This window comes from Pleurodeles waltl, chromosome 6, assembly GCF_031143425.1.
Source record: "Pleurodeles waltl isolate 20211129_DDA chromosome 6, aPleWal1.hap1.20221129, whole genome shotgun sequence".
NCBI classification, from domain to species: Eukaryota; Metazoa; Chordata; class Amphibia; order Caudata; family Salamandridae; genus Pleurodeles; species Pleurodeles waltl.
The window spans coordinates 13,499,349-13,522,595 of NC_090445.1; the positions used below are offsets into that span (position 1 = coordinate 13,499,349).

Here is a 23,247-nt window from a genome sequence, read left to right on the forward strand (position 1 = left end):
CCAAAATGAATAGCAAAGCAAATACATGTGCGTTTTTGTAACAATAGCAACATTTAATCCATTACCCCTATTAAAACAGCACTTTTTTGTATGTTTGTTATATATGTCGACACTGCTTCGACCCGGAATAAAATAGGCAGATCTCATCAGGATAGAATAGAGGAGGGGAAATCTGGAAACGAACTGACATATATTAGCAAAGAATTAAGGTGGTCCAGATTGCTATTACTGTGCAAGGAGTAATCAATACTGCTTTGCACCTAAAGTGGTGAAGTCTGCCACAGTTTGCCTATGCAGTGAAATAACCCAGTGAGATATTTAACATATTTACCTACTTATTGGGCAGAGGCCTGCAGAAGTAATTCTCTATTCAGTCATATGTATACCCAAAATACAATCAAAGCCCAGCAGTGGACGTGTAGGACTCCACTTGCTCTTTGAGGATAAAGCACCAGTAAGTATAGGGTCTAAGGAGGACCATGTGTAGTGGTTCCTAACCAAGGAGTAGCCCTGGGGGACAGGGGTGGTCCGGGTCAGACCAGGATTACTAGCAGAACACTGCAGCGCCAACACCGTGACTGACTGAATCGGGCACATGCTGACCCCAGACAGAGGATGCCGCATGGAAGCGAGGCTTGGAGCACACGATGTGTTCGAGCCGTCGCAGAGAAGGCCAGTGGTTGGAGGGAACCTACAAGACAAAGAGAAGACACCACAAACTAAGTCAAAATAGAAGGCGGACAAACGAATAGACAATAATACACAACATTTGAAAATTAGAAATAAAAAAGATGTCAGTCCATCACAATAGTTAACAAAATAGAAACGGCATAGAGAAAGAAAAGTACTGCCAGGGAAACAATGACAAATCAAAAGTATCCAATAATATAAACAGCAGCTAAGCGAGTCCATGGTGTCATTATACAGTAATTTCACAGCCCTATAAAGAATACACATATGCTTCTTTATTTGATCCTGGAGTAAGGAAACAAGTCCGTGCCATTCTTCATTGGTGTTCAAATCTTTGTTGCTGGAGTCACAAAGCATTATCCATCTGCATTTCAGTTCTTGCAGATTAAGGGTAGTACGACACCCTCTCTGTGGTATCTGTGCCACCCCCACTACTTGTCATTTAATGCGCTTGGATTATTGGCTAGCCTCAATGGATTGGGCTACCAAGGGTGCTGCGCTTACCCCACATCGAGTGGCCAATGCGAACCTTGAGTTGCTGTATTATCTGACCTGTGTAGATCAGAGGGTATGGACACCATATGCAATATATACAACATGGCACTTTTAGAAGTGTCTGAGCTCCATGTTGATGTTACCATCTACAAAGGTCTTTGTATTGCTTGTAAATTGGCGTACCACGCTCTCCACATTTGCAGAACAAAGGATTTCCTGCAAGGGAGGTGCCCAGAGTTCTGCCAGGTAGCCACTTGATTCTGCCATCTTGGAAACCAGATGGGCAGAGGCCTCTGTGAGCATCTGACTGGTTAGACCAGGTAGACGACGTCCCTGACCCCCCTCTGATAGGTCCGTCACTGCAGAGAGTGACCAACCCCCTTTTAGGGTTACCTATGGGTTTCCCTGTGGGTGGGTCCTCATTCATCGAGCAAGACTTTCCAAGGAACTCTCTGCAACTCATCTTCTGCTCCTGACCTCTAGAACCGCTGCTGGTCTGCTTTGGAACTGAACAAGTCTACGTCTGGTGGGACGGCTCCCATTGCAACATTGTTTTTCTGGATCCTGCAAGAATTATGCAAACATCCAAGGCTGTGCATCCTCCAGGGTCACAAGGACTCTGTTTGCACCAGGAAGCACAAAGGAATCTCCCTTGTAGTGAAGGAGTCACTCCCCTGCATCCGTAGGCACCTCAAGACAACATCAACCCGCTGGTAGGGTCTGCTGTTCCATGGACATCTGAAGATTCTGCTTCACAGGTGGTGAAGCAGAGTCCTGCATCTCTTCTAGCCAATGTGGGAGACTGTGGGGCCCTGCTCCTGCCACTGGACTGGAACACCTGTGCACTGCGACTGTTGCACTTGCCAAGGATTATTGACTCTTCCTCCAGGAGATTTTCAGGCACCAAGAAGCCCCGGCCTGCAGATCTCTACAGACCGAAGATCAGCCTCTGTCTTGCAACTCTTGCGACGTGGGACTTCTCTTGTGCCATGCTGATGAGGCTTTCCTGTGACTCCCCGTGTCCTTCACCTGTGGGTCACTCGTGGGAGTTTCATCAACTTCTGCTGGCCTTCCTGCGTGCAGAGGGGCAGCCCTGACTCCTCCTCCAGGTTAGATATTCCTGGACCTTGCTGGTCCCCAAAACTCTGCAAATACCTCTTCAGCTGTCTACTCTGAAGGGTCCTGAATCCCACAAACTCCAACCACTACCCTCTGTGTTAGCCTACGGGACGGCTGGGTGGGTAACTACCTTGCTCCCGGTCACTGAGGACACTTACTGTACTTACCTCTGGTGTTTGTCTGCCCCTAGCTAACTACCTCACTTACCTTGGTTGGTGGTCACTATTTCAGATTCCACTTTTTAGTATATGGTTTTCCCCGCCCCCCAAAATAGGGTCTTGTGTAATTTGTGCTAGTTCGGATGGTTATTTTGTGTATATATTGTGTGTAGATGTCTCCAAAGTGAGATATACCAACGATAGTCCAGTAGAAGAGCTGTAATAAAGTATCCTTTAGTTTTGCAACACTTGTGTTTCTTTCTTGTGAGTTACTGTCTGACTACTGTGGTATTGCTAGTGCTTTACATTCCTCCTGGATGCGCTTTAGCTGCTCGCCTCAGCTAGAGCGCTTTTGCACTATAGCTGTACACCATAAACTGAGCCAGCCTCCTACACTGTCCCTACATAATCCTTACACCGACATCATTTTCAGTGAGTCATCCTCACACAGCCTTGTCCATGAATACCTCTCACCTACAGCTCTCAGAATGATCCGCACACCAGCAGCTCTAATCAGGAGTAATCCCAACACCCGCATGATTACCCCTCACTAACTCCTCTAGTAACCCCCAGCTAAGATAGCGGCAAAATTAGATAATTCTGATGCTCTATTTTGTGGTAGTGTGGTCGAGCAGTAGGCTTATCAGAGGTTAGTGTTAAGCATTTGTTGTACACACACAAGCAATAAATGAGGAACACACACTCAAAGACTTACTCCAGACCAATAGTTCTGTACTGTGGCCGCCAGTGACGTACACTGGGCTGCTCACACTGGACTAGCAGTGGACTGCAGCCACTGAAAGCATACATTTGAAGAGTGGGTGCACCCTCCAGTCTCCTCTAACTTTTACTGTTATTTCTTTCCACCACAGCCATGTATCCTGGAGACGTGCGCCTTCATTATGAGAATTATTTGCCTGGAAATTTACTACGTGGTCAGGTAAGTGTCTGCTAGCTCATGCGGGTCCCAGCGTATTGAGCTTTGTTCATATGCAGCCCGATAGGGCAATGTATGACTGCATCAGCTCGCTTTAGGAAGGGTGACTTGAATATCTGAATCCTCCCAGCGTTTCATGTTCTCAAGCTTTCAGGCTGTCCAGTCCTCTTGTCCTCCGCCAGCAAAACAGCTTCACCGACTAGCATTGAGCAGTCTTTCTCCTCTCAGACGCCTGGGGCATCGAAAGGATGACTTTGCTTGAATTACTTGCAAACTGAGAAAACAAACCAGTGGCTGTTAACTTTGCACCATCGCGAATGGAAGTGAATGGGTTTTAAGAAAAAATATCTTGCTCTGAGAATGGAGAACCCTTGTATTTGACGTACTAAACGCAGTGGATAGTTGGGGTTACAATGAAGCACATAGTCTGCCACTCACCCCTGTACATCATTGGGACATCATATACTGTACTTTGTGGCTGCTCCTCTGAATTCAGACTTTTAACCGATTCCTGCCTATATTTGGCACAGGACATTAGGCTGTGTGAACCTAAGGTCAAGTTTTGTTACTATAACATGTAATGTCATTTTCTATAAGCTTCTAACTTTTGAGACTACAGACCTGTGATTTATGTAAGGGCACACAATTCGGTAATGGTGGAAAACCAGATATTAGAACACACAACCTTGCGTCTTCAGTTCTCGGCCTGCGATGGTCGTTTCCATAAGAATCTAGCAGGCATTTTGGTACAGCAAGTTCAAATGCCTCATTTTCAATCTCTGTGCAACATGTCTAGATTTGTAGTGCAAAGTATATTGCCTGTGACCCTTCCTTGACTTTCTAAAATGATTCCTCACTTTGTGAACGTTCCCCCAGGTGCCAGACTGCATCTGGAGATAGTTGATAGTGATTCCCTCACGCGTCAGTAGGTGGCGTCACGCCGCTCCACATTGGATCCATCCTGCCTCAGATGTGACCTTAGATCCACTATATCTGCACCACCTCCGTGTGATGACTTCAGTTCCTTTCTTTCTGCGCCTTCTGACATGGATCAGAGGCTCATTTGAATCCTGTCATTCTGACACCTCAAACTTTTTCCATTGTGCCCACAAACTACGGAGCCTAAATCTTTCAAGGACTGCAACTGACCAATATAAACAGACGCACTGTCTGTGATGCCTCCGCTCCAGACACTACTCTGCATCATGTGAACGCGGCACGAAAATAAAGAAAAAGCCCATCCGCAGCCACAGAGCTTAACTTCCGTTCACAGAACTTCGGAGGAAGTCCAAAAAGTCCCAGTTCATATTGAAGTTGCGGACAGGCCCTCATTCCCAGAACTTATCTCTCGACTGCCCATTGTCGAAGTCCAGGAGTTTAGATAAGACCAGGAAATCAAAGAAGCATAAGAAGTCGAATCACGGGTGTCCTTTCCACTGCCGGTACCTTCAGGCCAGGGAGTCATTACCCCACAACCCCTCCACCCCTGAAATGAACACCGCAGCCCCAGGTTTCCACACTGGCCCAACGTCACAGACAGAATTGTAGCCAATAACTTTAAATCTGTTTCAGCCACCCTGAGGCCGCAAATGGCATGGCACTTCTGTATTCATTCTTTCATCTAGAAAGCTCCCGTCCCTCTGGTGATGATGCTGATAGAGATGACCCTTAACCCCTTCCCCGCCAAGGACATAATGGTTACGTCCGTGGCTGCAGCACTTAGGCGCCACGGATGTAACCATTAAGTCCTGGGACCGGCCCTCGGGGGAAGCACTAGCGCTCCCCCCGAGGGCCACCCCACCACCCCCCCAGGTCAGGGTTGGAAGGGGAATTGCTTCCCCTTCTACCCCTCAAACCCCCCAATCTCCTCCTCCCCCGGTGATGTCCGATGACGTCTGCGCACCAACGCGCACTGACCTCATCAGAGGTCAACACCCGTCGACTGATTAGTTTCTCCTCAGTACGGGGGGGCAGGGGAGGCAGAGAGGCATGAAAAGGGAAGAAAAGGCTTTTCCTTCCGTTTTCATGTCTCTCTCTGCATTCGTGCTGCAGGAGGCCACTGTGCACAGGGAATTGGTTTTTTTTGTTTTTTTTTTTCCTAAGGGGTGCGGCCCCTTGGGCAAGGGCGGCTCCCCAAGGGGGGCATTTTATTTAACGCCGATGGGGCAGAAGTCATTAGGCACCAGGGAAGTTTTTTTCTCTTCTTTTTTTTTTAAAATATATTTATAAGGGGAGCGACCCCTCAGGCAAGGGTCGCTCCCTGGGGGGTAAGTTCTTTATTAGGGCTTTTTGCCCCCCCAATCAAATTGTTTTTAGGCCATTTCTTCCCCTTGTGGGCAGATCAGCCTATTTCTATTAGGCCGATCTGACCCCCGGGGGGGGGGGGGCAGAAACCACTTAGGCACCAGACATTGGTGTGTGTGTTTTTTTTTTGGGGGGGGGGGCGCAGCTCTTTGGGCAAGGGTTGCTCCCCATGGGGCCACATTACAGTTGGCCATATCTGCCCCACTTGAGGGCAGATTGGCCTATTTTTGAAAGGCCCATCTGCCCCAAAGGGGGGCAGAAAGCCCACCAGAGACCAGGGAAGATTTTTTTTCCAGAATAAGAGTGGGGGTATGGCCATACCACCACCCCAAATAAATGGGGCCTGTAGGAAGTTGGCTCTGTATATACTATCTCAAAGTGAGAGGTAGTGTGCACAGAGTCCAAGGGTTCCCTTTAGAGGTTGATAGTGGCAAAATTAGATGATTCTAATTTTCTATTTTGTGATAGTGTGGTTGGGCAGTAGGCTTATCAGAGGGTAGTGTTAAAAATGTGTTGTACACACACAGGCAATAAACGATGAACACACACTCAAAGACTTAACTCCAGGCCAATAGTTTTTATATAGAAAAATATATTTTCTTAATTTATTTTAGAACCACAAGATTCAAGATTTGAAGTAAGTACATAAAATGCAAGGTACTCCACACAGGTAAGTAAGGAACTTTGAATTAAAGCAGTAGTGCACACAGTATAGGTTAAAATGGCAATAAGCTATTTTAAAAGTGGACACAGTGCAAAAATCAACAGTTCCTGGGGGAGATACATATGGTTATGTTTTTGAGGTAAGTAAAGCACTTACAAGTTCAGTCTCCTGGGCATAGGCAGCCCACCGTTGGGGGTTCAAGGCAACCCCAAAGTCAACGCACCAGCAACACAGGGCCGGTCAGGTGCAGAGGTCAAAGGAGGGCCCAAGACACACAGGCGCATATGGAAAACAGGGGTGCTCCGGTCCCTGTCTGCTGGCAGGTAAGTACCTGCGTCCTCGGGGAGCAGACCAGGGGGGGTTTGAAGAGCACTTGGGGGGGACACAAACAGGCAGACAAAACACACCCTCAGCGGCACAGGGGCGGCCGGTGCAGTGTGCGAAGTTCACATCAGGTTCGCTATAAAAAGCAACGGAGGGACCTGGGGGCCACTTAGGCGATGCAGGCAGGGCACAGTGGGGCTTCTCGGGCCAGCCACCGACTGGGTTAGCAAGAGGACCGCCTGCTGGTCACTCCTGCACTGGAGGTTGGTTCTTTTCGGCCCTGGGGGCTGCGGGTGCAGTGCCTGGTCCAGGCGTCGGGTTCTTTGTTACTGGCAGTCACAGTCAGGGGGATCCTCTCTGCAGGCATTGCTGTGGGGGTGCAGGGGGGTCGTCTCAGGTTACTCACGAGGTCTCAGTCGCCTGGGAGTCCTCTGTTCAGCGTTGGTTCTCCGAAGCTCGAGCCGGGGGCGTCGGGTGCAGAGTGTGAAGTCTTACGTTTCCAGGGGGAAGGGTGAGTTCTTTAAAATTTGCTTCTTTGTTGCAAAGCTGTTGCTGTTGTTGAACAGTGCCGCTGTTCTCAGGAGTTTTAGTCCTTCAGGTTCAGGGCAGTCCTCCGAATCTTCAGAGGTCGCTGGTCTTTGTCAGATGCGTCGGTGTGCAGGTTCTTTGAGTCTGGAGACAGGCCGGTAGGGCTGGGGCCAAGTCAGTTGTCGTCTCCGTCATCTCTGCAGGGCTTTCAGCTGTCCTCCTTCTTTGTGTAGGTTGCAGGAATCTGGTTTCCTGGGTCGCCCCTAAATACTAAATTTAGGGGTGTGTTTAGGTCAGGAGGGCAGTAGCCAATGGTTACTGTCCTGGAGGGTGGCTACACCCTCTTTGTGCCTCCTCCCTGAGGGGAGGGGGGCACATCCCTAATCCTACTGGGGGGAATCCTCCAATCTCAAGATGGAGCATTTCTAAAGGCAGGGTTCACCTCAGCTCAGGACACCTTAGGGGCTGTCCTGACTGGTAGGTGACTCCTCCTTGTTTTTTTCATTATCCTCTCCTGCCTTGCCGCCAAAAGTGGGGGCAGTGGCCGGAGGGGCGGGCATCTCCACTAGCTGGGATGCCCTGGGTTGCTGTAACAAAAGGCATGAGCCTTTGAGGCTCACCGCCAGGTGTTAAAGTTCCTGCAGGGGGAGGTGTGAAGCACCTCCACCCAGTGCAGGCTTTGTTCCTGGCCACAGAGTGACAAAGGCACTCTACTCATGTGGCCAGAAACTCGTCTGCTTGTGGCAGGCTGGCAGAAACTGGTCAGCCTAGCACTAGGAGTCGGACTAGTATTCAGGGGTGATGCCCTCTGGGTGCATTTTACAATAAATCCCACACTGGCATCAGTGTGCATTTATTGTGCTGAGAAGTTTGATACCAAACTTCCCAGATTTCAGTGTAGCCATTATGGAACTGTGGAGTTCGTGTTTGACAAACTCCCAGACCATATACTCTTTATGGCTACCCTGCACTTACAATGTCTACGGTTTTGCTTAGACACTGTAGGGGCATAGTGCTCATGCACATATGCCCCCACCTGTGGTATAATGCACCCTGCCTTCGGTCTGTAAGGCCTGCTAGAGGGGTGACTTACCTTTGCCACAGGCAGTGTGAGGTGGGCATGGCACTGTGAGGGGAGTAATTTTCTCCCCACCAGCACACACCTGTCACGACTCACGTGCTGCTTGCGCCTGGAATTTGCAGATCTGGTGGCGTGAATCTTCAATGTTCGGCTTTGGCCCAAAAAGGGGCGACTCTTTCTGGTAGCCACGGTGCTGTAGGCAATGGAGACACCAAGAACAGACCGTGCCCTTCAGAAAGTAGCGCCAGAGGGAAAAACCCCTTCCAAGGGGAAAAACCTCCAAACAGGAAAAGTCCTGGAGAAAAACAAGAACAACAAACAGGAATCCAAAAGGAGCAAAAATCAGAAAATACAGAATGCTGAGTCCAAAACCAAAAGGCAAGGAAATCAGGAGCGAAGACACCAACTGAGCAGAAAGTGTTGCAGCGCAAGGAAAGAGAAAAAACACAGCCCTTATATACCAACAAACAGGAAGTGACCCACAGGAAGTAAAAGGACACCATCTTAGATAGGGAAACAATATATAGAACAGAATAGTAGAGGAACCATAGAGAATAGGGAACAAGGAATGCTGGGAAAGCACAGGAATCTGGGAAGGAGGAAAAGACATAAAGAAAGGCACACAACAGACTGCAAACAGAAGAAAGGACAAAGAAACGAAGAAAAACAGGTAAGAGGGTTCAGAGACCCCTGGGACAGTGAAAGGCAGAAGGAAGAACGAGGCCCCAAGCAAATCTGGGGCCTCGAAACGCGCAGGAGAGGCTGGGGGCGCGCCGCGTCTTAATAACGCGGTGCGCGGCCCGAGCCGAACGCCCGGTCGAAGTCGAGCTCTCGGCTCGCGCCGCACCGCGCGGCGCGACAGTAGGTCCCCCTCCCGAAGGCCCAGGTTTAAGAGGGAATAAACAGTGAAAGCGTTGAGTCAGGAGAGGAGCGTGAACGGAAGAGGCATCTTCCCATGAACATTCACTGAGAGGATAACCCTTCCAATGAATCAGATACTGAAGTCGTTTATGAAAAAGACGAGAGTCACAGATTTCCTGCACTTCATATTCAGGAGCATCATTCACAAGGACAGGAGGTGGACAAGGAAACTGACGTGAGTAAGGATCAGGCACATAAGGTTTAAGCTGAGAAACATGAAAAACCGGATGGATCTTCCATGTATGGGGTAAGTGAAGACGGACAGTGACAGGATTGACCAACTGGAGAATACGGAAAGGCCCATAGTAACGAGGTGTGAACTTGTTTTGAGAGAGACGTGAGGGCAAGAATTTGGAGGAGAGCCAGACTTTATCTTGCAGATGATAATTTGGATTGGTTGTACGTCTCTTGTCTGCAGCCTTCTTCATATACCTCTTGGTATGTAACAAATTAGATCGAATTAGTTTATGGAGTTGGAGAAGGCGTTTGGAGAAATAGTTAATAGCAGGTAGAGGAGAGTTGGATTGTGGAGAAGTAGGGAAAGAGGTAGGATGAAAACCATAGGAACAGAAAAAGGGAGTGACCTTGGAGGCACTATGGACTGAGTTATTGTAGGAAAATTCAGCTAAAGAGAGGTAAGTGCTCCAGTTACTTTGGGTAGAATTGCAAAAGCATCGAAGATATTGCTCTAGTCCTTGGTTCAGACGCTCAGTCTGTCCGTTGGTCTGAGGATGGAACCCTGAAGACAGGGCTCTATTCATATTCAGTGTTTTACAAAAATGCTTCCAAAATCGGGAGATGTACTGAGGTCCTCTATCAGAGATTATGGTATGTGGAAGTCCATGGAGACGGAAGACATGATCTATGAATATTTGACCTAGTTCTTGGGAAGTAGGCAGCTTTTTTAGGCCAGTGAAATGAGCCATCTTTGTGAAAGAATCCACTGTGACCATGATAACCCGGTTTCCTGCTGATGGTGGGAGCGAACACATAAAATCAGTAGAGATAGTATGCCATGGGGCCGATGGAACAGGCAAAGGTTGTAGTAATCCTGCCGGTCTGGTGTGAGGTATTTTGACTTGGGCACATATGGGACAGGCCTGAACGTATCTTTCCACATCCAGTTTCCAGGTAGGCCACCAAAAAAATCGTGAAAGTAATTCTTGTGTGGCTTTGATGCCTCTGTGACCAGCTACAGGGGAATCATGGCACATTTGTAATGCTTTCTTTTGCACCTTGTTTGTAGGGAGGAATATCAGGTCTTGGTAATAAAAATATCCTTGTTTCTTGTACAATAATGGTCTTAGTTCTTCTATGTCATGGTCCGATTGGTTGGCGTATTCTTGTTGTACTTCTTCCAAGAAAGACTGAGCCACTCCAATGATCTTACTGGGTTCTAGAAGATACTGGGATGAGGAAGGAGAACACTCTGGATATCGGCGAGACAGAGCATCAGCCAGAATGTTTTGGGATCCTGGAATATATGTAATATAAAAATCGTACTGACTGAAGAAAAAGGCCCAGCGGGCCTGACGACTATTCTGGCATACAAAATTTCTTAAACATTGTAAATTACGGTGGTCTGTCCTCACCTCAAATGGTTCCTTGGAACCCATCAGAAACTGCCTCCACTCAAGGCAGGCTGTTTTCAGAGCCAATAATTCCCTTTCAAGTACGGAATAATGTTGTTCAGCTGTGGAAAGGATATGAGACAAATAGAAAACAGGATGTTCAAGGCCATCATCCTCTTGTCGTTGGAGTAAGACAGCTCCGATGGCTCTCTCAGAAGCATCAGTTACTACTATAAATTGCTTGGTGGTATCTGGATGTCTTAAGATGGGGGCTTGGGTGAAGGCTCTCTTTAAGCTTTGAAAGGCTGCTTCAGCAGCCTCAGTCCAGACAAATCCCTTCTTTAAATTGTCCTTCTTTAAGGTGTGAGTTATGTGGCTAGTCTGACTGGCAAAGTCTAGAATGAATTGTCGATAGAAGTTTGCTAAACCTAGGAAACATTGTGTTTCTTTTATGGTAGAAGGAGAAGGCCACTCTAGGATAGCTTGTACCTTTTCTTGGTCCATAGCTATGCCGGTGGGACTTAAATGATAGCCCAGATATTTGACTTCCGTTATGTCGAACTCACATTTCTCTGGTTTGCAAAATAGTTGGTGATCACGAAGTCTTTGAAGAACTTGTTTCACATGGGAAGTATGGAGTTCAGGATTTCTAGAATAAATAAGAATGTCATCTAGGTAGATCACGACTGTCTGATTAAGTAGGTCTGAAAACACTGAGTCCATAAATCTCTGGAAGATTGCCGGGGCGTTAGTAAGACCAAACGGCATAACCCTATATTCAAAATGGCCAAATGGGGTCCTGAATGCTGTCTTCCATTCGTCGCCTTCTCTTATGCGTAAAAGGTGGTAGGCTCCTCGTAAATCCAATTTAGTAAAACGTTGGGCCCCTCTGATTGCTTCCAGTATGTCCCTGATGAGAGGCAAAGGATAACGATCTTTAATGGTGATTTTATTCAGACCTCGAAAATCCAGGCACGGACGAAGATCCTTAGTCTTCTTGGGCACAAAAAAGAGAGGGGCCCCAGCCGGAGACGACGATGGAACAATAAGACCACTCTGTATATTTTCGTCCAGATACTCCTTTAGAACTTCCCTTTCGGGTTCCGTGAGGGAGTACATCCTCCCAAAAGGAACAATTGTGCCGGGTTCTAATGGAATTGCACAATCATATTCTCGATGTGGAGGTAGCACAGGTTTTGACGGTTTTTGGAAAATATCCTGAAACTCCAAATAGTGGTCTGGGACCCCTTGGACCGTATTAATGGACATACCAGTGGCACCTTCAGTAGCTAAGGATCTTTTCGGAGACCAATACTTGTCGGAAGTAAAACAGTTCTCGTGACAAAATTGCGAAGACAAAGAGACTGTCCGGGTAACCCAATTTATATATGGGTTATGTCTAATGAGCCACGGAATTCCAAGAATGATGGTATGGTTAGGGGACGTAATAAGATCGAAGGAGATGTGTTCTTGATGGTTTCCCACCTGTAGACTTAACATCAGGGTAGTGGTGTCTACAGGACCAGAGGATATCAAAGATCCATCCACAGTGTGTACCTGTTCGGGTACTTCTTTTGCTTGAGTAGGAACTAGGTTAGCAGCAGCCCATGTCTTGTCCATGTATATACCACTAGCACCACAGTCTAGTAATGCCATAGTCTTTTCTTGACGACCGTCAGGAAGTTGTAACAGGACAGGAAAGATGAACAAGGCAGTTGTATTGTCATTAAAGGAGCTGATGGAAGGTATAGCTGTAGATCCCGTCCCCTCCCTTCTTACAGGGGACGGGAGGTGGCGTTTCCCGAAGGTCTGGACGGACGTACTGGACAGGTACGGAGTATGTGACCAGCAGAACCACAATACAGGCACAACCCTCTCTTGCGTCTGTCTTCTCGTTCACTAGCAGAGAGCGGACCTCGGGTAGTATCCACCTGCATGGGTTCCCCTTCGATGTCTCTAGCAGGAGTGCGAGGTTCCTCGGAACGCTGTAGGTATGCACGGGAGCTACTTGGTTGGGTAAACCCTCTACTCCTTTTCTTTTCCGATCTCCGTTCCTGAAGACGATATTCGATGGACAGTGCTTGATCCATCAGGCCACGAAGATCTTCCGCTCTGGTAGAATGCACTAGTTCATCCTTTATTTCTTCTTTGAGTCCTCTACGAAATAATGTTACCAGAGTACGTTCCACCCAAGTGGTCTCTGCCGCCAGCTGACGAAAACGGGTTATATATTGCAGGACGTCTTGGGAGCCTTGTTGGATGTCGCACAAGGCTTCTTCAGCGGAGGCTTCCAATCCAGGACGGCCAAACATTTGTTTGAAGCGACTCACAAAGGCGGAATAGTCTGACAATACAGGGTCGTCGGAGGACACCATCGGGGTTGCCCAGGCCAAGGCTGGGCCGGATAAGGCACTGATAAGATAACCCACCTTGGTCCTGTCGTGGGAGAATTGAGTAGGTCGGAAGGCGAAATACACCGTTAAAGCATCCAAGAACTCGCGAAGCTTGGTTGGTTCACCAGAGAAACAAGGGGTAGAAGCGGAGATTGTCGGAACATCACTGGTGCGGAGGGCCAAAGCTTGTCGTAACGCAGCATTTTCATTACGTAGTTGTTGCAACTCCTGGGCTTGTTGCTGAATCGTGGTTAACAGAGATTGCTCCGGATCTGCAGCAGCCGCCACTGTATTATCCATGGTGTTTGAGGACGTCGGAATGGTTTGGCGCTGCAATCTGTCAGGACTCACGTGCTGCTTGCGCCTGGAATTTGCAGATCTGGTGGCGTGAATCTTCAATGTTCGGCTTTGGCCCAAAAAGGGGCGACTCTTTCTGGTAGCCACGGTGCTGTAGGCAATGGAGACACCAAGAACAGACCGTGCCCTTCAGAAAGTAGCGCCAGAGGGAAAAACCCCTTCCAAGGGGAAAAACCTCCAAACAGGAAAAGTCCTGGAGAAAAACAAGAACAACAAACAGGAATCCAAAAGGAGCAAAAATCAGAAAATACAGAATGCTGAGTCCAAAACCAAAAGGCAAGGAAATCAGGAGCGAAGACACCAACTGAGCAGAAAGTGTTGCAGCGCAAGGAAAGAGAAAAAACACAGCCCTTATATACCAACAAACAGGAAGTGACCCACAGGAAGTAAAAGGACACCATCTTAGATAGGGAAACAATATATAGAACAGAATAGTAGAGGAACCATAGAGAATAGGGAACAAGGAATGCTGGGAAAGCACAGGAATCTGGGAAGGAGGAAAAGACATAAAGAAAGGCACACAACAGACTGCAAACAGAAGAAAGGACAAAGAAACGAAGAAAAACAGGTAAGAGGGTTCAGAGACCCCTGGGACAGTGAAAGGCAGAAGGAAGAACGAGGCCCCAAGCAAATCTGGGGCCTCGAAACGCGCAGGAGAGGCTGGGGGCGCGCCGCGTCTTAATAACGCGGTGCGCGGCCCGAGCCGAACGCCCGGTCGAAGTCGAGCTCTCGGCTCGTGCCGCACCGCGCGGCGCGACAACACCAGCTGTGAGGCAGTGTGCATGTGCTGAGTGAGGGGTCCCCAGGGTGGCATAAGACATGCTGCAGCCCTTAGAGACCTTCCCTGGCAACAGGGCCCTTGGTACCAGGGGTACCATTTGCAAAGGACTTATCTGGGTGCCAGGGCTGTGCCAATTGTGGGAACAAAGGTGCAGTTTAGGGAAGGAACACTGGTGCTGGGGCACACTTTCAATCATAACTGGCATCAACAAAAGGCAAAATGTCAGGGGGTAACCATGCCAAGGAAGGCACTTCCTTACAGGGCCAAAGTTGTTCTGCCCACCAGTGGGCAGATGGGGCAATTACCCCCAATCCACACCCCGGGGGGCAGAAAGTCTACTAGATGCCCGGGAATAAAAAAAAAAATAAAAAAAAATGTGTGGTGGTGGCTACCAACCAGTATGGACATGGTTATGCTCCCACCCCCAACTGAAGGGGGTAACAGTCTTTCAGTTCTCACCCCGCACAATAAAACATCTTATCCCACGGCAAGCAAGAGGACATTTGATTATTTTGGTTTTTGGTTTTACATTTGGGCTATGAGAGCTTGGCTAACTCTAAAAAATTGGCCCACTTGGAATGGTGAGGGCTGCATTTTTTGGACTTTGGCACGCTGCCATGTAGAAAAATCCACGGGACCTAGACACATCTGAAAAATAACAAATGGGTGAGTCCAGGGTGGTTTGCTTCACATGCACATCGCACCATTTTCTTAGCCACAATGCCTTGCAAACCTCCAACTTTGCTGGAAATCACAAATTTTTTCCACATTTTTGTGATGGAACCTTCCGGGATCTGCAGGAATCCACAAAATTCCTACCACCCAGCATTGTCTCATCTATACCGATAACAATTCTGCCCCACTTGTCAGCCTTAATTTTATTTAATTTTTTCAAACTGTCCCTTTTGGACCCACTTTGGTTCCCCCTCAATTTTGATATGTTTATGGCTCTGCCCTGTCAAAGGCACTTGACCCACCTACAAAAGTGAGGTATCATTTTTACCGGGAGACTGACGGGAACGTTGGGTGGTTGGAAATTTGTCCTGGTGCGGTGATCCCACACAGAAATGTGGGGAAATTTTTTATATTTTGTTTAGCTAAATTTGAGGTTTGCTGAAGATTCTGGGTAAGAAAGCATTGGGGGATCCACACAAGCCACACCTGCCTGGATTCCCTCAGGTGTCTAGTTTTCAGAAATGTTTGGGTTTGGTAGGTTTCCCTATATGGCTGCTGAGCCTAGGACCAAAAACGCAGGTGCCCCTGCAAAAACAGGTAGTTTAGTATTAGATCATTTTGATGTGTCCACATAGTGTTTTGGGGGCATTTCCTTTCAGGGGCATTATGCCTACCCACACAAGTGAGGTACAGTTTTTATCGGGAGACTTGGGAGAACGCTGGGTGGAAGGAAATTTGTGGCTCCTCTCAGATTCCAGAACTTTGTCACCAAAATGTGAGTAAAGTGGGTTTTTTTAACCAAATTCTGAGGTTTGCAAAGGATTCTGGGTAACAGAACCTGTTGAGAGCCCTTCAGGTCACCCCATCCTGGATTTCCCTAGGTGTCTAGTTTTTTTAAAAAAAATGCACAGGTTTGGTTGGTTTCCCTATGTGCTGGCTGAGCTAGAGGCCAAAATCTACAGCTAGGCACTTTACAAAAAACACATCAGATTTCAATGTAAAAATGTGATGCACCCATGTTGCATTTCCTGTTGCGAGCATTAGGCCTACCCACGCAAGTGAGGTACCATTTTTATCGGGAGACTTGGGGGGACACAGAATAGCAAAACAAGTGTTATAGCCCCTTGTCTTTCTCTACATGTTTTCCTTCCAAATGTAAGACGTTGTGTAAAAAAGACGTCTATTTGAGAAATGCCCTGTAATTCGCATGCTAGTATGGGCACCCCGGAATTCAGAGATGTGCAAATAAACACCTTATCTTGTGCCCATTTTGGAAATAGAAAGGTTTTCTTGATACCTATTTTTCACTCTTTATATTTCAACAATTGAATTGCTGTATACCCTGTATAGAATGAAAACCCATTGCAAGGTGCAGCTCCTTTATTGGCTCTGAGTACCTAGCGTTCTTGATGAACCTACAAGCCCTATATATCCCCGCAACCAGAAGAGTCCGGCAGATGTAATAGTATATTGCTTAAAAAAATCTGACATTGCAGGAAAAAGTTAGAGTAAAACGTTGAGAAAAATGGCTGTTTTTTTTCACCTCTATTTCAATATTTTTTTTTATTTCAGCTGTTATTTTCTGTAGGAAAACCTTGTTGGATCTACAAAAATTACCCTTTGCTGAATTCAGAAGTTTCAGAAATGTTTAGCTTTTTGGGATCCAGCATTGGTTTCACATCCGTTTCTGTCACTAACTGGAAGGAGGCTGAAAGCACAAAAAATAGTAAAAATGGGGTATGTGTCAGTAAAATGCCAAAATTGCATTGAAAAATTGGTTTTTCTAATTCAAGTCTGCCTGTTCTTGAAAGCTGGGAAGCTAGTGATTTTAGCATCGCAAACCCTTTGATGCCATTTTCAGGGAAAAAAACACAGACCTTCTTCTGCAGCCCTTTTTTCCCTTTTTGTTTTTTTAAACAACATTTCCGCTGTGTAAGGAAATGCCTCCTTGGCATGGTTGCCCCCTGACTTTTTGCCTTTGCTGATGCTATGTTTACAATTGAAAGTGTGCTGAGGCCTGCTAACCAGGCCCCAGCACCAGTGTTCTTTCCCTAACCTGTACTTTTGTATCCACAATTGGCAGACCCTGGCATCCAGATAAGTCCCTTGTAACTGGTACTTCTAGTACCAAGGGCCCTGATGCCAAGGAAGGTCTCTAAGGGCTGCAGCATGTCTTATGCCACCCTGGAGACCTCTCACTCAGCACAGACACACTGCTTGCCAGCTTGTGTGTGCTAGTGAGGACAAAACGAGTAAGTCGACATGGCACTCCCCTCAGGGTGCCATGCCAACCTCTCACTGCCTATGCAGTATAGGTAAGACACCCCTCTAGCAGGCCTTACAGCCCTAAGGCAGGGTGCACTATACCATAGGTGAGGGTACCAGTGCATGAGCATGGTACCCCTACAGTGTCTAAACAAAACGTTAGACATTGTAAGTGCAGGGTAGCCATAAGAGTATATGGTCTGGGAGTTTGTCAAACACGAACTCCACAGCACCATAATGGCTACACTGAAAACTGGGAAGTTTGGTATCAAACTTCTCAGCACAATAAATGCACACTGATGCCAGTGTACATTTTATTGTAAAATACACCACAGAGGGCACCTTAGAGGTGCCCCCTGAAACTTAACCGACTATCTGTGTAGGCTGACTAGTTTTAGCAGCCTGCCACAAACCGAGACATGTTGCTGGCCCCATGGGGAGAGTGCCTTTGTCACTCTGAGGCCAGTAACAAAGCCTGCACTGGGTGGAGATGCTAACACCTCCCCCAGGCAGGAATTGTCACACCTGGCGGTGAGCCTCAAAGGCTCACCTCCTTTGTGCCAACCCAGCAGGACACTCCAGCTAGTGGAGTTGCCCGCCCCCTCCGGCCAGGCCCCACTTTTGGCGACAAGGCCGGAGAAAATAATGAGAAAAACAAGGAGGAGTCACTGGCCAGTCAGGACAGCCCCTAAGGTGTCCTGAGCTGAAGTGACTCTAACTTTTAGAAATCCTCCATCTTGCAGATGGAGGATTCCCCCAATAGGGTTAGGATTGTGACCCCCTCCCCTTGGGAGGAGGCACAAAGAGGGTGTACCCACCCTCAGGGCTAGTAGCCATTGGCTACTAACCCCCCAGACCTAAACACGCCCTTAAATTTAGTATTTAAGGGCTACCCTGAACCCTAGAAAATTAGATTCCTGCAACTACAAGAAGAAGGACTGCCTAGCTGAAAACCCCTGCAGAGGAAGACCAGAAGACGACAACTGCCTTGGCTCCAGAAACTCACCGGCCTGTCTCCTGCCTTCCAAAGATCCTGCTCCAGCGACGCCTTCCAAAGGGACCAGCGACCTCGACATCCTCTGAGGACTGCCCCTGCTTCGAAAAGACAAGAAACTCCCGAGGACAGCGGACCTGCTCCAAGAAAAGCTGCAACTTTGTTTCCAGCAGCTTTAAAGAACCCTGCAAGCTCCCCGCAAGAAGCGTGAGACTTGCAACACTGCACCCGGCGACCCCGACTCGGCTGGTGGAGATCCGACACCTCAGGAGGGACCCCAGGACTACTCTGATACTGTGAGTACCAAAACCTGTCCCCCCTGAGCCCCCACAGCGCCGCCTGCAGAGGGAATCCCGAGGCTTCCCCTGACCGCGACTCTTTGAACCTAAAGTCCCGACGCCTGGGAGAGACCCTGCACCCGCAGCCCCCAGGACCTGAAGGACCGGACTTTCACTGGAGAAGTGACCCCCAGGAGTCCCTCTCCCTTGCCCAAGTGGAGGTTTCCCCGAGGAACCCCCCCCTTGCCTGCCTGCAGCGCTGAAGAGATCCCGAGATCTCTCATAGACTAACATTGCGAACCCGACGCCTGTTTCTACACTGCACCCGGCCGCCCCCGCGCTGCTGAGGGTGAAATTTCTGTGTGGGCTTGTGTCCCCCCCGGTGCCCTACAAAACCCCCCTGGTCTGCCCTCCAAAGACGCGGGTACTTACCTGCAAGCAGACCGGAACCGGGGCACCCCCTTCTCTCCATTCTAGCCTATGTGTTTTGGGCACCACTTTGAACTCTGCACCTGACCGGCCCTGAGCTGCTGGTGTGGTGACTTTGGGGTTGCTCTGAACCCCCAACGGTGGGCTACCTTGGACCAAGAACTGAACCCTGTAAGTGTCTTACTTACCTGGTAAAACTAACAAAAACTTACCTCCCCCAGGAACTGTGAAAATTGCACTAAGTGTCCACTTTTAAAACAGCTATTTGTCAATAACTTGTAAAGTATACATGCAATTTTTATGATTTGAAGTTCCTAAAGTACTTACCTGCAATACCTTTCGAATGAGATATTACATGTAGAATTTGAACCTGTGGTTCTTAAAATAAACTAAGAAAAGATATTTTTCTATACAAAAACCTATTGGCTGGATTTGTCTCTGAGTGTGTGTACCTCATTTATTGTCTATGTGTATGTACAACAAATGCTTAACACTACTCCTTGGATAAGCCTACTGCTCGACCACACTACCACAAAATAGAGCATTAGTATTATCTCTTTTTGCCACTATCTTACCTCTAAGGGGAACCCTTGGACTCTGTGCATGCTATTCCTTGCTTTGAAATAGCACATACAGAGCCAACTTCCTACATTGGTGGATCAGCGGTGGGGTACAAGACTTTGCATTTGCTGGACTACTCAGCCAATACCTGATCACACGACAAATTCCAAAATTGTCATTAGAAATTGATTTTTGCAATTTGAAATTTTTCTAAATTCATAAAAGTCCTGCTAGGGCCTTGTGTGTTAAGTCCCTGTTTAGCATTGTCTTTTAGAGTTTAAAAAGTTTGTTAAAAGTTTGAAATTAGATTCTAGAAACAGTTTTAGATTCTTTAAAAAGTCTTCCAACTCTTAGCAAAATAATGTCGGATACAGAGATGAATGTGGTGGAACTCGACACCACACCTTACCTCCATCTTAAGATGAGGGAGCTAAGGTCTCTCTGTAATATCAAAAAAATAACCATTGGCTCCAGACCTACCAAAATTCAGCTCCAGGAGCTGTTGGCAGAGTTTGAAAAAGCCAACCCCTCTGATGATGACCTCACAGAGGAAGAAATTAGTGACTTGGAGGCCAATGTCCCTCCTCCAGTCCTAAATAGGGAGAACAGGACCCCTCAAGTCCTGTCTCCAACTGTGTTAGTCAGAAATAGTGAGTCCCTCACAGGAGGGTCCCACATTTCTGAAATCACTGAGGATGCTCTCAGTGAAGATGACCTCCTGTTAGCCAGGATGGCCAAAAGATTGGCTTTAGAGAGACAGCTCCTAGCCATAGAAAGGGAAAGACAAGAGATGGGCCTAGGACCCATCAATGGTGGCAGCAATATAAATAGGGTCAGAGATTCTCCTGACATGTTAAAAATCCCCAAAGGGATTGTGACAAAATATGAAGATGGTGATGACATCACCAAATGGTTCACAGCTTTTGAGAGGGCTTGTGTAACCAGAAAAGTGAACAGATCTCACTGGGGTGCTCTCCTTTGGGAAATGTTCACTGGAAAGTGTAGGGATAGACTCCTCACACTCTCTGGAAAAGATGCAGAATCTTATGACCTCATGAAGGGTACCCTGATTGAGGGCTTTGGATTCTCCACTGAGGAGTACAGGATTAGGTTCAGGGGGGCTCAAAAATCCTCGAGCCAGACCTGGGTTGACTTTGTTGACTACTCAGTGAAAACACTAGATGGTTGGATTCAAGGCAGTGGTGTAAGTAATTATGATGGGCTGTACAATTTATTTGTGAAAGAACACCTGTTAAGTAATTGTTTCAATGATAAACTGCATCAGCATCTGGTAGACCTAGGACCAATTTCTCCCCAAGAATTGGGAAAGAAGGCGGACCATTGGGTCAAGACAAGGGTGTCCAAGACTTCAACAGGGGGTGACCAAAAGAAAGGGGTCACAAAGACTCCCCAGGGGAAGGGTGATGAGACAACCAAAACTAAAAATAGTAAAGAGTCTTCTACAGGCCCCCAAAAACCTGCACAGGAGGGTGGGCCCAGAGCCTCTTCACAAAACAATGGGTACAAGGGTAAAAACTTTGATCCCAAAAAGGCCTGGTGTCATAGCTGTAAACAGCATGGACACCAAACTGGAGACAAGGCCTGTCCCAAGAAAGGTTCCACTCCAAACTCCCATCCAGGTAACACTGGTATGGCTAGTCTCCAAGTGGGATCAACAGTGTGCCCAGAGCAAATCAGGGTCCACACTGAAGCTATTCTAGTTTCTGAGGGTGGGGTGGATTTAGCCACACTAGCTGTCTGGCCGCCTAACATGCAAAAATACAGACAGCAACTCTTAATTAATGGGACTAGAATAGAGGGCCTGAGGGATACAGGTGCCAGTGTCACCATGGTGACAGAGAAACTGGTTTCCCCTGGCCAATACCTGACTGGAAAAACTTACACAGTCACCAACGCTGACAATCAGAGAAAAGTACATCCCATGGCAATGGTTACTTTAGAATGGGGAGGGGTCAATGGCCTGAAACAGGTGGTGGTCTCCTCAAATATCCCAGTGGACTGTCTGCTTGGAAATGACCTGGAGTCCTCAGCATGGGCTGAGGTAGAACTAAAAACCCATGCAGCAATGCTGGGTATCCCTGAACTGGTGTGTGTGAAAACAAGAGCACAGTGCAAGGCACAGGGTGAACAAGTAGAGCTGGAGTCTGGAAGAATGGCCCAGCCTACCAAGAGAACAGGAAAGTCAGTTGGGAAACCAACTACAACACAGCAAAAGAAAGGGAACCTCTCTTCTCAGGAAGAAGTTCTGCCCTCTGAGGGAACTGAGCCTTTGGAGCTTGAACCTTATCAGGTTGAGCTCTTAGGCCCAGGGGGACCCTCAAGGGAGGAGCTGTGTAAGGGACAAGAAACCTGTCCCTCTCTTGAAGGCCTTAGGCAGCAAGCTGCTGAAGAGTCCAAAGGCAAGAAAAATGGAACGCATAGGGTCTATTGGGAAGATGGACTCCTGTACACTGAGGCCAGAGACCCCAAACCTGGTGCCACTAGGAGAGTGGTAGTGCCTCAGCTGTTCAGAGAGTTCATCCTAACATTGGCCCATGACATTCCCCTTGCTGGACATTTGGGACAAACCAAGACGTGGGAGAGGTTAGTCAACCACTTCTACTGGCCCAATATGTCCAACATGGTTAAGGAGTTTTGCCTCTCCTGCCCCACCTGTCAAGCCAGTGGTAAGACAGGTGGACATCCAAAGGCCCCCCTCATTCCACTTCCAGTGGTGGGGGTTCCCTTTGAAAGAGTGGGTGTGGACATAGTTGGTCCACTAGAACCTCCCACAGCCTCAGGAAATATGTATATCCTGGTAGTAGTGGATCATGCTACCAGGTATCCTGAAGCTATTCCCCTTAGGTCGACTACTGCCCCTGCAGTAGCCAAGGCCCTCATTGGTATCTTTACCAGAGTGGGTTTCCCTAAGGAGGTGGTGTCTGACAGAGGTACCAACTTCATGTCAGCATACCTAAAGCACATGTGGAATGAGTGTGGGGTGACTTATAAATTCACTACACCATACCATCCACAAACTAATGGCTTAGTTGAGAGATTCAACAAGACATTAAAGGGCATGATCATGGGGCTCCCAGAAAAACTCAAAAGGAGATGGGATGTCCTCTTGCCATGCCTGCTTTTCGCTTACAGAGAGGTGCCACAGAAGGGAGTAGGATTCTCACCCTTTGAACTTCTGTTTGGTCATCCTGTAAGGGGACCACTTGCCCTTGTTAAAGAAGGCTGGGAGAGACCTCTCCATGAGCCTAAACAGGACATAGTGGACTATGTACTTGGCCTTCGCTCTAGAATGGCAGAGTACATGGAAAAGGCAACCAAAAACCTTGAGGCCAGCCAACAGCTCCAGAAGTTTTGGTATGACCAAAAGGCTGCACTGGTTGAGTTCCAACCAGGGCAGAAAGTCTGGGTTCTGGAGCCTGTGGCTCCCAGGGCACTCCAGGACAAATGGAGTGGCCCTTACCCAGTACTAGAGAGGAAGAGTCAGGTCACCTACTTGGTGGACCTGGGCACAAGCAGGAGCCCCAAGAGGGTGATCCATGTAAACCGCCTTAAGCTCTTCCACGACAGGGCTGATGTCAATCTGTTGATGGTAACAGATGAGGATCAGGAGGCAGAGAGTGAACCTCTCCCTGATCTTCTGTCATCAGACCCAAAAGATGGTACAGTAGATGGAGTGATCTACTCAGACACCCTCTCTGGCC

At 47.9% G+C, this 23,247-nt stretch overlaps 1 protein-coding gene across 3 annotated transcripts in view; it reads left to right on the forward strand.

The window, feature by feature from the left end:
- Nucleotides 1-23,247, forward strand: part of NUP188 (nucleoporin 188) — a 642,545-nt gene that overhangs the window by 540,528 nt on the left and 78,770 nt on the right. For all 3 annotated transcript variants that reach the window (XM_069237029.1, XM_069237030.1, XM_069237031.1), the window contains exon 29: nucleotides 3,335-3,402. In XM_069237029.1, coding sequence (XP_069093130.1) covers nucleotides 3,335-3,402 — 68 coding nt within the window. The remainder of the gene's footprint in view (nucleotides 1-3,334; nucleotides 3,403-23,247) is intronic.